Here is a 15,020-nt window from a genome sequence, read left to right as displayed (position 1 = left end):
TTGAGGAGGGTTTAGTTGCAGCTGAATATGATTATAATTATTATAATTTTGTTGGGTGTTGTTTGGAGGTTCGTTGGTTTTCGGGTCCGGTAAGTTGAGCTCTAATTATGTTTGTTTTTTTTTTTTTTTTTTTTTTTTTTTTTTTTTTTTTTTTGATTTATTAGGAGGGTTTTCTCCCGCACAAGCATTGCTTCAGGGAATCGATGATGTATGTATTTCTTTTTTTAAATAAACCCATTGTTACTTATTTCTCTAAAGATTTCGTTGCTAAGAAGAAGACCTATTTCCATGAAAAGTTCATGAAACTAGCTTCTAATTGAGCTTTTCATTGTAATCTCTTTTTCTTGCAACGAAATTATAGAAGATACAAAAATGGAATTCTATGATCCAAACTTACGATTCAGTCAGAGAAGGGAAGCTACGGTTCTATATTTAGATTTTTGTTCAAAAAGGACCTATTTCAATGAAAAGTTAAAAAAAACTAGCTTCTAATTGAATTTTTCATTGTAATTTTTTGTAACTGAATTATAGAAGATACAAAAAGATAAATTTCTATGATTTAAATGAATACCATTCAATCAGAGAAGGAATATTGTGGCTCTTTATGTATATTTTATTGCAATAAAGACCTATTTCCATGAAAACTAATGTTTTTCGGATTTTTTTTCAAAAAATGGATTTCTATGGATCAAATTTATGGCATTCAATAGGAGAAGTATAGTTATGGTTTTCTATATATTTATTTCTGCTAGCTTAAAGACCTATTTCCATTAAAATTTCATAGAACAAGCTTCTAATTGAACTTTTCATTGTAACATCTAATTTTTTGCAACGAAATTATAGAAGATACGAAAAAAGAGATTTCTATGATTTAAATCTATACCATTCAATCAACAAAAAAAGTTGCGATTTTATATATAGATTTTGTTGTAAAAAAAGGAAAATTTTCCTTGAAAGTTCATAAATCTAGTTTCTAACTGAACAATTAATTGTTATCTCCAAATTTTTGGAACAAAATAATAGAAGGTAGGAAAAAATATATTTTTATGATTTAAATTGATACCATTCAATCAGGGAAGGACAGTTGTGGTTTTTTCTATATAGATTTTTTTTCTATTACTGATTTTGTTTTACTTTTTTTAAATTTTAATCTCCAATATTTTACTACAAAATTATAGAAGATACAAAAAAAGGATTTCCATGATTCAAACTTATACCATTCAATCAGGCAAGGACAGTTGTAGTTTCTTCTATGGATTTCAATGCTAAAAATGACATATTTTCATGTAAAGCTATAAAACTAGCTTCTAATTGAACTTTTCATTGTAATATCCAATTTATTACAACAAAATTATAGAAGATTTGAAACTAGGAATTTCAATGATTAAATTTATACCATTCAATTACGGAAGGAAATTTGTGGTTACCCCTATAGATTTCGTTGTAGAAAAAGAAATTTTTCCCTAAAAAGTTCATAAACTGCCTTTTAATTAAGTTTTTCATTTTAATCTCCAATTTTTGGCAACGAAATTATAGAAGATACGAAAAATTGGATTTCACTTAATCAAATTTATACCAATCGTTCAAGAAAGGACAGCTCTGGTTTTCTTTTTTAATTTCATTGCCAAGAAAAGACCTATTTCCGTAAAAAAGTCAGGAAACTAGCTTCTAATTGAACTGTTTATTGTAATCTCAAATGTTTTGCAAAGAAACTTTAGAAGATACGAAAAAAAAGTATTTCTATGATTCAAATATATACCATTCAATCAAGGAAGGACAATTCTGGTTTTCTCTATAGATTTGTTGCTAAGAAAAGACCCATTTCTATGAAAAAATTCGAAAAACTAGCTTCTAATTGAACTTTTCATCGGAATCTCCGTTCTTTGCAAAGACACTGAACGACAGGCAAAAAATGGATTATTGTGATTCAGATTTATACCATTCAGTCAGAGAAGGACAGTTCTGGTTTTCTCTATAGATATCGTTGCTAAAAAATGACCCATCTCTATAAAAAGTTCATAAAACTAGTTTCCAATTGAATATTTCATTGTGATCTTAATTTTTTGCAAATAAACTATGGAAGATACGAAAAAATGGAATTCTATTATTCAAATTTATACCATTAATTCAGGGAAGGACAGCTCTTGTTTTCTCTATTGATATTGTTGCTAAAAAAAGACCTATTTCCATAAAAGATTCAGAAAACTTCAGGAAGTCGAAACTTCAACTTCAGAAAACTTCAAAAAGATTCAAAGAGGTTGGGGGGGGGGGGGCGTGCCGCTCCTCGCTCTCCTCCCCCTCGAGACATCCATGGTTATTGGTCAATTTCGTAGGGCCAAACAAAAAGCAGGTCGCCCCGAATGGGATGAGAGGACGTCTTACAAGACTTAAAGGAAACGAGAACTTCTTAGAAGAATGCAAACATGGAGACATTTGCTATACTGAATTAGCAGTAGAAGTAGCATTATTGAATTATTAAGCTTAAAATTTAGCAATTAGATTAATCTCGCATTAAAGTCCTGATTTATTAATGCTATATTTGTTAGCACGACCAATTTAATTTTAATTTTGCATTGCAACTCTCCATGAGCTGCTTATCATAAAAACTTAACTTGCTTCATGATCGGTCAGCTAAAAATGATCTTCAAATCAAAAATAATTCTAAGTGCTTAACACAAGTATTTAAGTTGTTGTGACATCCAAAAATAAATTATTGTGATGATTTTGTTTCAAATTAATGAAACTACAAAATTTTCATAGCATTAACGAATTACCATAGTTTTACTTTCCAATTTGAAGTGTTTTACTATTTTCGGCGTTTTATTAATCCATTTTGTCTGGATTCGGCCTCTGGATCTTGACGTATATAAATATTTATTTTTGCTCCAAACATTTTCAAATAATTAACACATGGAGCCAAAAAATGGGGAATTGGATGTTATAGTTATTGGCGCTGGTGTGTCTGGTCTGACGTGTGCTTATGAATTAATTCAGAAAGACAAATCTATAAATTTGATTGTACTTGAAGCAACTGGTAAGTTTAAACTTGTAGAAATAAATATTTGAGATACCTTCCAACCTTGGTTTAAGGATGAGCTGTATTTTCAACTTGGGTGAATAAATCTCTATATGACTTTAGTGTTGTTGTTCCTTCTGATGAATTATAGCTGCATATGAGGTTTTCCAGGGATTTTCAGCTTGAATTATGTTTAGTTGGTAATTTTTTTGCAGTTCATATAGCCTAGCCTAATTGACTTACAAATGAAGTAGGCTAAACATACCCCTTGATGCCTTTTTGTATGCTCTTTATAAATATAATGGTCAATATATAACAAATCATATTATTGAGTTTCAAATAAAGTTAATACACCATTTGATGCCTTTTTTTTATGCTGATTACAAATATAATAAGCATTTATATTGGAAATGAATTTCAGCCCCCCCCCCCCTATATAGGCTATACCTAACCTAACCCTGATTTGGCATAGCCTATATAGAGGGGGGGAGGGCTGAAATTCATTTCCGATAGAAATGCTTATTATATTTGTAATCAGCATAGAAAAAGGCATCGAATGGTGTATTCACTTTATTTGAAACTCAATAATATGATTTGGTATATATTGACCATTATAATAATCATGGGTAAAGTTCTACCAAATCATATTATTGAGTTAGGACTAAAGTGAATAGGCTACACCATTCAATGCCTTTTTTTATGTTGATTATGAATATAACAATCATTTCTATTGGAAATGAATTTCATCCCCCCTATATATGCCTAACCCTGAATTGGCACATATAGGGGGGGGGGGCTGAAATTCATTTTCAATAGAAATGATTATTATATTTGTAATCAGCATAAAAAAAGGCATCAAATGGTGTATTCACTTTAGTCCTAACTCAATAATATGATTTGGTAGAACTTTACCTAATCATTTTTGTCAAAATGAATTTTAGCACAAGTGGTAGCTAAGCAATTAGGCTATATAGAGAAAGAGCATAAAAAAAGAATCAAGTGGTATGTTCACCTTATTCCTAGGTCAGTAATTTGAACTGCCCAAAGTTTACTGGTAAGCTACAACTAGTACAAACCACACATTTTAATCTGCATCACAAACCTTAAAATAACAAAAAAAGAAATCAACATTACTATTAAATCATACCCCAAGAAGCCATAATAAACTATTCAAATCATTTCTTTACACCCCCCCCCCCCAAAAAAACCAACAAAATACTAAAATTTGTACTTACTAGAAAGGATTTCTTTAATTTTTCTCTTAAAGAAAGAAAAATCACTATTACTTTTAATACCCTGCCTCAATTCTAAGGTCTTTGCTCCTGATTTAGCAGAGTCTCTACCAGCCTTTTGAAACTGGCTAAGCTATAATACAATTATAATACATTATTGCTATTGACATGATAAAAATTTTGTTATGAACAGTCTTGCTGATTAGAAAAAAGTTTCAAATTTAATTTCAGCTGTAGAACATCATTCTTGTATAATTGGTTAGGCCAAATACTAGTTAAGTCCAATTATAGTCCAATTATTGGTTTAAACCCAATTAAAACCCAGTACTTGTTAATTAGCCAGAATTAGCTAGTTGCTGGCTAATTCTATTATTAGCCATCTTAATTAGCCACTGCTGGTGGCAGAATGCATTGGACTTATACAATTTGGGCTATATATTTGAACATTAGGGGGTAAGGGTGGTAAAGTATTTGGGCAGTGTGAAGTTAGAAAACAATTTTTACTTCATAATATGCAGAATAATTATAGCTAACACATTCTGTGTGCAGACCTGCTATACTTTACTGCCAACTCCCCCCAATATGCAAATATATAACCAAAATTGTAGGCCCATTTTTTAGCACTAAGATCTTACACCTTTCTGCAAAGATTATTGTTTTTCAACTCATCTTTGTTCTAAGATCTTACAGCTCACTGATGTTAGCAAAAAGTGTGAAGACTGCCTCTGTTCTGCCATATAGAACAATAATGAGAGGACTTTGATGATCTACTCATCATTGTTCTCAGACCACTGACAGAGCAGAATGATGAAAGAAGTTTGCACAAAAAATGACCAAAGATGTAAGACCTTTGTTCAAAGATTTCACTTATAAGCGTTTTCTGATAAAAGATGTACGATCTTAGGAAATTAATGAGTGAAAAAACACCCCTTATATAAGTCCAATGTATTCTGTCACCCATTGCTTGTCTTTGTAACTGTGAAACCAGTTTTCTCAGATCTTACATTCAGATCAAGAACTTGAGTGTGTTCTGGCTAATTAACAAGTACTAAAAGCCTATTTACAAAGCCACTGGGGCACATGATTGTGCATTCATCCTGAATCACATAAGCAGTTTGCTCAAAATGAACCAATATCTTAATCCATTTATACAGTGATGCTAATGGCTATTAAATGGTTGTTACTAGCTATCAGGGGAGGTCTTCAGAAAGTCTTCTTTTATGCTTCAATTTCCTAACTTTCTTTGAGAGGTCCTTCAAATCAATATGGAGAGGTGTAATGCATCTGATGTCCTTCACTTAGAGGAATTTTGACTAGGATGCAATATTTTTTCTAGAAATTATTCCTAGAGTATGTTGTCTAACTACACTTGGAAGCATTAATGGTTACATAAATACTTCTGTAAAAATCAGTAACAATATTTAATGCAGGTATTTACAAGAGAAAACAAAACTTTTTAAAATTTAAATTCCCCCCCCCCCCCTCCCCAACAATTTTGTATAAAAGACATGGTTTCAAAAACTTGGGAGACAGCATCTCAACTTAAAAGCTCTTGTGTTATTTTTAAAGACATTTTCATGCTACTTTTTAGAATCCAAAGTAATTATAATGCTACCACCCTCCTTTGCCATTTTCCCCAAAAATCCCTGTAACCCCCATAATATTGGATTTAAATTTTGAGATAACCATTTTGTTCAGGATAGTTGATATGTTTAACAAGTTTGTTTCTGTTTTGACATGCCCCCACTCTCCCAGAAGTAATAGTTCAAAATTATGTAAATTAAGTGTTGTTCAGAGATAGGTTTTAAAGCAGTTTGTGGTAACAAACTGTAATAAGAAAGGAACAGCTTCTTCTAACTGTTACCAAAACTCAAAAAAATTGGAGTTTTAATAGCAATATGTAATGACTCAATTTATATCAAATGAATCAGTTTTTTATTGGATTTCCAAACATTTAAATTGATAAAGTTCAGAGTTATCCATATGAAGAGTCTGAGAAGATTTGCTATGATTTAGAAAAAAAGGGGGGAAATACCTACCCCAATTAGGTGAGTGATCTAATTCTTTAAAAAATTTAAAGAATTGTTTTGTTTTTGCCTATAATGTTCAATAGGGATAATATTTTCATGTGTATTTAGAATTAATTAGAAAAACTTTTTCCACAAAATAAGTTTTTCAAAGAAAAGTAAAGAACTCCATTAAACAAAAAATAAGCAAAAAATAAAATAATCTACCAAGCATGAAACTACAACAAATCAGCATCAATAAATAAATCAGGTATTACAAGATTTTGATTGGATGTGTTTGGAAACCCAAAATGAACAGAAATTACAATAAATAACCAAGTCAAACTCAAAACGAGTAGATATTGACATAAGTTGGGCTCAAAACCCCTATGCCTTCCCAAGGCCAGAACAAAATTTGCACTTTACTGAAAAAAATATGAACGTTTTTACTTTTATAACCTTAATAAATCAAATAATATTAACATTTCGATTACTAAATATCAGTATATGTGTAATAAATTGACACTGTACATTCATTTGTATTTTTTTCAGTAAAGTGCAAATTTTGTTCTGGCCTTGGGAAGGCATAGGGGTTTTGAGCCCAACTTATGTTAATATCTGCTTGTTTTGAGTTTGTTTTGGCTATTTATCTGCTTGTTTTGGTTATTTATTGTAATTTCTGCTCGTTTTGGGTTTCATTTATTTATTGATGTTGATTTGTGGTAGTTTTGTTAGATTCTATTTTTGATTCTATTTTTGCTCATTTCTTGTTTAATAGAGTTCTTTACTTTTCCTTGAAAAACTTATTTTGTGGAAAAAGTTTTTTTAATTAATTTCTGTTTGTTTTATATTGACATTAGTCTTTTCAGGGGAAAAAAAAATAATACTTTAAATCTTTTTTTTTGAGACTTTATAGTTTGGCCTGCTATTTGTATGTTGGAGAAAAATTTTCAACAATTTTTAACAACATAAACCCTTTTAAAAATCTGGACACAAATAGTAGTGTTTAATTTAGTTTCATACCTCCTCTAGTTGACCTGAAATGGAAAACTTTATACCATTTGCAAAAAAATCTGTTTACTTTCTTTGATAGCTTGGATACACTTAAGCTATTTTGATTTGGTTAAATTTTAAGAGGAGAAGTAGCCCCAAAAGTTTGAACATAATAACCTCAGTCATTCTTGGGATACTACTGAGATGCCTTATTGGGAATTAGCATTAACACAGTGCATTTTGATTTAACCTTAAGGCAACATTTAGTTTTTAAACATAATGGGCAAATGAGAGGGTGGGCATGGGAGGGGGATTAGTTGCCCCCCAATCACTTTTGACTATCAAAAAGGGCATCAGCTCTTTCTATTTTCAATCAAATGAGCCCTTTTCGAAGTTCCCACAACAACTCCTTCAATACAAAGTACCCTGGTCTAAACAACAACAACAAAAAAAATAATACATTATACCCACATTGATCTTTACTATAAAAATGTCAAGCCTTCCAATCACTTTCGACTATTAAAAAGGGCACTAGGCCCTTTGATTTCCAATCAAATGAGCCCTTTTCAAAATGACAATGCTTTCTATAAGCACCTTATATGCCCCCATGGCATAAATTACAATTTTGATTGGATGTGTTTGGGGGAATGGTGGGCTTGAGAGGGGCAGTAGTTGCTCTCCAATCTCTTTCAACTATTAAAAATGTCACTAGCCCTTTCAATTTCCAATCAAATGAGTTCTTTTGAAGTTTCTACGACAAAAATTTCAATAAAAATCTTATATGCCCCCAGGGCATAACTTACAACCCTTGCCCTGAGTGCTGGGGGGTGGGGTGTCATTCTCAAAGACCTAATTTCCAGAAGGTTCTACTACATTGAACAAAATGGCTATCTGAAAATTTTGATTGGATGTGTTTGGAGGAATGGTGGCCGTGAGAGGGGGGTTAGTTACCCTCCAATCACTTTCGAATATTACAAAGGGCGCTAGCCTTCTCAATTTCAAATTGAATGAGCCCCTTTTGAAGTTTTTACGGCAACTCTATCTGTAAAAAGCATATATACCCCCAGGGTATAACTTAGAACCTTTGCCCATGGGGCTCTGGGGGTTTTGTCATCCTTAAATACATAATTAAATTAAAAAAAACAAGTTTTTTAAACTGAAAGTAAGGAGCAACATTAAAACTTAAAACGAACAGAAATTATTCCGTATATGAAAGGGGCTGTCCCCTCCTCAACGCCTCGCTCTTTACGCTAAAGTTTTTCATTCTTTAAAAAAATAAAGCTGTGAGACCGAGTGAAACTTTAGCGTAAAGAGCGAGGCGTTGAGGAGGGGACAGCCCCTTTCATATATGTAATAATTTCTGTTTGTTTTAAGTTTTAATGTTGCTCCTTACTTTCAGTTTAAAATACTTTTTTTTTTCTATTTTTATTTCTGATCGTTTTTTAGTTAATGCAGCTTTTATTTGCATCAAAATTTTACTTTTCTTTTGCTAAATGGATGTCTTTACAAATTAACTTACGTTACTAACTTCTATATTCGCATATTTTTCTTCTGGCAAAAAATACAAAGTTGCAGATTTTTGCAGATATGAGCTTGAAACATATGTAATGGGGTTTTCTGATACGCTGAATCTGACGGTGTGATTATCATTAAAATTCATTCACTTTTAGGGGGTGTTTCCCCCCTCTTTAAAAAATCGGTTAGCTTTTTTCAGGTTCATAGCCTTTGGTGAGTAATATTAAACTTAATAAAATCTATATATTTAGAATCAGCATTATAAACACATTCTTTTGATACATTTATTGACATCAAAATTCCGTTTTTAAAAGTTTCGATTATTATTGAGCTGTATCGCTTGTTTTTTATTGTTTTTTTTTATTACGTATATGTTATTACGTATATGACGGGGTTCTCCCCTTAGTCAATACCACACTCTTTACGTTATAAAAGTTAAAAAAAATTTTATTCACAAACCCCTGAATCACAAAGGCCGTTTAATTAGAATAGATAGCTCTTTTGAAAGCACTAAAAAAAACTGTAGCGTAAAGAGCGAGGTATTGACTTGGGGGAGAACCCCCTCACATACGTTATAATTTCTGTTCGTTTTAAGTTCTAATATTCCTTCTTACATTTCAGTTCAAATGTAATTATTCCATATATGAAAGGGACTGTCCCCCCTCAACGCCTTGCTCTTTATGCTAAAGTTTTTTATTGTTTTAAAAAATAAAGTTGTAAGACAGAGTCAAAATTTAGCGTAAAGAGCGAGGCGTTGAGGAGGGGACAGCCCCAAACCCCTGAATCACAAAAGCCGTTTAATTAGAATAGATAGCTCTTTTGAAAGCACTAAAAAAAACTGTAGCGTAAAGAGCGAGGTATTGACTTGGGGGAGAACCCCCTCACATACGTTATAATTTCTGTTCGTTTTAAGTTCTAATATTCCTTCTTACATTTCAGTTGAAATGTAATTATTCCGTATATGAAAGGGGCTGTCCCCTCCTCAATGCCTCGCTCTTTACGCCAAAGTTTTTTATTGTTTTAAAAAATAAAGTTGTGAGACAGAGTCGAACTTTAGCGTAAAGAGCGAGGCGTTGAGGAGGGGACAGCCCCTTTCATATGGAATAATTTCTGTTCGTTTTAAGTTTTAATGTCGCTCCTTACTTTCAGTTTAAAAAACTTGTTTTTTTATTTAATTTCTGATCGTTTTTTAGTTAATTCAGCTTTTATTTGCATAAAAAATTTACTTTTATTTTTCTAAATGGATTTATTTAAAAATTAACTTACGTAACTAACTTCTAGGCCTATATTCGTATATTTTTCTTTTGGCCAAAAATACAAAGTTGAAGATTTTTGCAGATATGAGCTTGAAACCTATGTAATAGGGTTTTCTGATACGCTCAATCTGACGGTGTGATTTTCATTAAAATTCTTTCACTTGTAGGGGATGTTTCCCCCCTCTTTTAAAATTCGAGTAAATTTTCTCAGGCTCGTAGCCTTTGATGAGTAATACTAAACTTAATAAAATTTATATTTTAGAATCAGCATTATAAACACATCCTTTTGATACATTTATTGACATCAAAATTCTGTTTTTAAAAGTTTCGATTACTATTGAGCCGTATCGCTTGTTTTTTTTATTGTTTTTTTTTATTACGTATATGTTATTAGTATATGAGGTGGTTGTCCCCGTAGTAAATATCACGCACAGTAAGTTATAAGTTGAAACAAAAAATTGATTAACAAAACCCTGAAACACAAAGGCCGCTGAATTACAATAGATAGCTCTTTTGAAAGCACTAAAAAAAAATTTAGCGTAAAGAGCGAGGTATTGACTTGGGGGAGAACCCCCTCACATACGTTATAATTTCTGTTCGTTTTAAGTTCTAATATTCCATCTTACATTTCAGTTGAAAAAACTTGCTTTTTTTTTAATTTAATTTCTGATCGTTTTTTAAATAATGCTTGGAAATCCGGCGCCCCCTTCATAGAAATGTCCCTTACCCCAAAGAAACATCCTCCACGGACATATTCTCCAGAGTAACCCCCTCCTCTAGCCCCCCCTCCAGAAAAAATCCTGCCTGAAAATTGTTGTATACTTCCCAATACCCAATAAATAATGCTGGCAAGTCCGGGGCCCCCTTCATGGCAATTTTCCTTCCCCCATGAAAACTTCCTTCATGAACAAATCCTCCAATATAACTACCGACCCACCCTTCCCTCCCACTACCAGAAAAAAACCTCCTGAAAACTTCTGTATACTTCCCAATAACCAATTCTATATGTAAACATTGGGTAAAGTTCATAACTTTCAGCCCTCCCCCCGGGAACTTTGGGGGATTAAGGCATCCTAAAAGACATATTTATTATATTTTCGACCATGCTGAACAAAATGGCTATCTCAAAATTTTAATCGGGTGACTTTGGGAAAAAAATAAGCGTGGGAGGGGGCCTAGTTGCCCTCCATTTTTTAGTCACTTAGAAAGGGACTAGAACTTTTAATTTCCGTTCGAATGAGCCCTCACACGATATTCTAGGACCACTGGGTCGATACGATCACCCCTGGGGAAAAAAAAACAAACAAATACACAATTAAACACGCATCCGTGATCTTTCTTCTGGCAAAAAATGTAAAATTCCACATTTTTGTAGATAGGAGCTTGAAACCTCTACAGTAGGGTTCTCTGATACGCTGAATATGATGGTGTGATTTTCATTAAGGTTCTATAACTTTTAGGGGGTCTTTCCCCCTTTTTTTGAAAACTAGCCAAATTTTCTCAGGCGCGTAACTTTTGATGGGTAGCACTAAACTTGATGAAAGTTATATATTTGAAATCAGAATTGAAATCTGATTCTTGTGATATATCTATTGGTATCAAAAACCCGTTTTCTAGAGTTTAGGTTACCATTGAGCTGGGTCGCTCCTTACTTACAGTTCGTTACCACGAACTGTTTGATTTCCAAAACTTTCAACTATGTTGAACAAAATGGCTATCTCAAAATTTTTATTGGATGTGTTTGGGGAAAAGGTGGAAGTAAGAGGGGGGTTAGTTGCCTTCGAATCATTTTCGACTATTAAAAAGGGCACCCCTTTGAATTTCCAATCGATTGAGCGCTTTTTCAAGTTTCTATGAAAAAGATTTCAATAAAAAACCTTACATGTCCACAGGGCATAACTTATTACCCTTGCCCTGAAAACTGTGGGGGGATTGGTCTGCTCAAAGATATAATTTCCTGAACTTTGAACTGCATGGAACAAAATGGCTATCTCAAAATTTTTATTGGATGTGTTTCGGGAAATGGTGGGCTATTAAAAAGGACTATTAAAAAGGGCACTAGCGATTTCAGTTTCCAATCGAATGAGCCCTAGTTGAAGTTTCTACGACAACGCGTTCTATAAAAACCATAGTTGCCCCCAGGGCATAACTTACAACACTTCCCCTGAGGATGGTGGGGGGGGGGGTTGTCATCCTCAAAGACCAAATTTCCAGATATTAAAACTATGTTGAACAAAATGGTTATCAGTAAATTTTGATTAGATGTGTTTGGGGAAAAGGTGGGCGTGGGAGGGGGTTAGTTGCTCTCTAATCACTTTTGACTGTTAAAAAAGGCACTAGCCCTTTGAATTTCCAATCAAATGAGCCTTTTTGAAGTTTCTACAACAATGCCTTCTATAAAAAACCTTTTGTGAGTAGAAATGGGGGTACCAGCTCGGAACGAACACATGTGCTGCCATCTACAATTTAGTTTAATGCTGACGGGACATAATTTATTCAAGGATTATCGATCGAGTCTAATGTGGGTGTGTCAAAGTCAATCGATCTGTTGTTGTTTGGTCACGTGCGAATGACATGAGGGATGATTTACATACTCGATTGGGGAATTATTGATTCACGAGCGTGGGGAATTATGAAACAATATGGTTTCATTGTTGTTTGGTTAGCTTAACCTGAGAAATTGATTTACATAATCGGCGGGGAAATTATTGATTCACGAAGAGGGAATTATGAAACAATAAGGCTTCTTTAATCTGTGATTTACATAATCGCTAGGGGAAATTATTGATTCACGATGGGGGAATTAAGAAACAAACATGGCTTCATTGTTGTTTGGCTAACCTAACCTGTGAAATTGATTTACATAATCGACGGGGAAATTATTGATTCACGAAGAGGGAATTAAGAAACATTAAGGCTTCTTTAATCTTTAGGCCTGAGGGATTTATTTATTATTGTTGTTATTGGACAAGTGCATGCCATAAACCACGAGGTGCTGTCACGAGTCAGAACACCTGTGCTGTCGACCTCAATTCACCTATCGTGAATCAATAATTCCCCTTAGAAACAACAAATTAATTTCCCTTTCTTGACAGATCAATCAATCAATGACATCATCTGTCAGACTTTAAAAATTTTCGCCTAGAAACATTTCTCCAGGAATAGATCCAGGTCATTAATGTCTTTGCCTCAGGAACAGTTCTACTGGTCGAACTCCAAAGGATATTAATAACCAAAGGCCATGGAAACAATTAGGCAAGAAACATCTTAGCGATGAATTGTTTTAGCGTGCGAGAAGGTTTCATATTAATTTGAAATGTATTAGCACAGAGATGCCAATAACAAATGAACACGCTGAATTTGCGTTTAGTGATTATTTGGGCGAAACCGTTTTAGACCGGTTATGGAACTATTTCGGCGAAACAGATAGAGACATTTTAAAAGAATATTTTTGAAGAGATTTTAGAAGAGAATTTAATGGTGAAACTCTGTGGTCGTTATAATACACAAGTTTCATTTGAACAGTGTTGTGAGGTCCTCTACCCCAACCCCAAAGGGTTCCAATCCTCATACCCCAACCCCGAAGGAAGCCCCCCGGTCCTCCAAGGGCCCCCGGGCGCCCCCAGGCCCGCCCCCGGGCCCCACATGTCCCCCCGGCCCCCAACTGCCCCCCGGACACTCAAAGGTCCCCCAAGCTCCCAAAGGGCCACCGGCACCCCCAAAGGCCCACCCCAGACCCTCAACGGCCATCCCCGGGCCCCCAAAAGGCCCATCGAGCTCCCAAAGGACCAACGGGGTCCCAAAGGCCATCCACCGGTCCCCAAATGTCACACAGACACCCAAAGGCCCTCCCTGTGCCCCAAAGGCCCTCCCAGTGCCCCAAAGGCCCGCCCCCGGCACCCCTCCTCCTCCTCCTCATCCCTACTCCTCCTCCTCCTCCCTCCTCCTCCTCCTCCCACCCCCTTCCTCCTCCTCCTCCCTCCTCCTTCTACCTCCTCCTCCCACCTCCTCCTTCCTCCTCCTCCTCCCCTCCCCTCCCCCCCCATTCCCTCATCATTTTTTATACTTTTTTGTGCATTGAGACACAGAACGACCCCCTGCCCCCGGCCCCTCCCCCTCCAAAGGTCTGATTTTTTCGACGTTCATTTTGAGTTTCTGTCATTGAGATACAGGAGTTGGACAATTTCAGTAACGTTTTGTGATGGTTCACCTTGTCAGAGTTAGATTTTAATGATTTTTCAAAGCTCATTATGAATTTCTTTCGCTGAAATGAAAGAGATGGAATATTTAAGTAGTGTGTTATTGTAGTTTACCTTGTCACAGTTACATTCCCTTAATTTTTGAAAGTTCATTTTGAATTTTTGAATTTCTTTCATTGAAATGCAAGAGTTGGAATATTTCACTAGTGTGTTGTTGTTGTTTACCTTGTCACAGTTAAATTCTCTTGATTTTTAAAAGTTCATTTTGAATTTCTTTCGTTGAAATGCAAGAGTTGGAATATTTCTGTAGTGTTTGATTGCGGTTTACCTTGTCACAGTTACATTTTCTTGATTATACAAAGTTCTTTTTGAATTTCTTTAGTTGAAATGAAAGAGTTGTAATATTTCAGTAGTTTTTGGGTGTGGTTTACCTTGTCATAGCTACATTTTCTTGATTTATCAAATTTTATATTGAATTTCTTTCTTTGAAATGAAAGAGTTGAAATATTACATTTGTGTTTTGTGGTGGTTTAACTTGTCAAAGTTACATTTTCTTGATTATTAAAAGTTGATTTTAAGTTATTTAGTTGAAATGCACGAGTTTATATATTTAAGTAGTGTTTGATTTCGGTTCAACTTATCATATGTACATTTTCTTGATTTTTAAAATTTGATTTTTAACTTCTTTAGTTGAAATGCAAGAGATGGACTATTTAAGTCGAGTTTGGTTGTGGTTTAACTTATCACAGTTACATTTTCTTGATTTTTCAAAGTTCATTTTGAATTTCTTTCGTAGAAATGCA

General features: G+C 34.1%; 1 protein-coding gene across 2 annotated transcripts in view; it reads left to right on the top strand.

Moving 5' to 3' along the window:
• The first annotated feature begins 2,908 nt into the window (after positions 1-2,908).
• The window catches only part of LOC148942414 (putative flavin-containing monoamine oxidase A), an 87,565-nt gene continuing 75,453 nt past the window's right edge, over positions 2,909-15,020 (top strand). For both annotated transcript variants that reach the window (XM_089103526.1, XM_089103527.1), the window contains exon 1: positions 2,909-3,034. In XM_089103526.1, the coding sequence (XP_088959652.1) occupies positions 2,911-3,034 (124 nt within the window). In that variant the 5' untranslated portion in view covers positions 2,909-2,910. The remainder of the gene's footprint in view (positions 3,035-15,020) is intronic.

Source organism: Artemia sp. Qi Xiang Cuo, chromosome 17 (assembly GCF_049724085.1).
Source record: "Artemia sp. Qi Xiang Cuo chromosome 17, ASM4972408v1, whole genome shotgun sequence".
In the NCBI taxonomy this organism is placed as follows: Eukaryota; Metazoa; Arthropoda; class Branchiopoda; order Anostraca; family Artemiidae; genus Artemia; species Artemia sp. Qi Xiang Cuo.
Note: the sequence above shows the minus strand (reverse complement) of the source record. Positions and strands in the feature narration are given on the sequence as shown.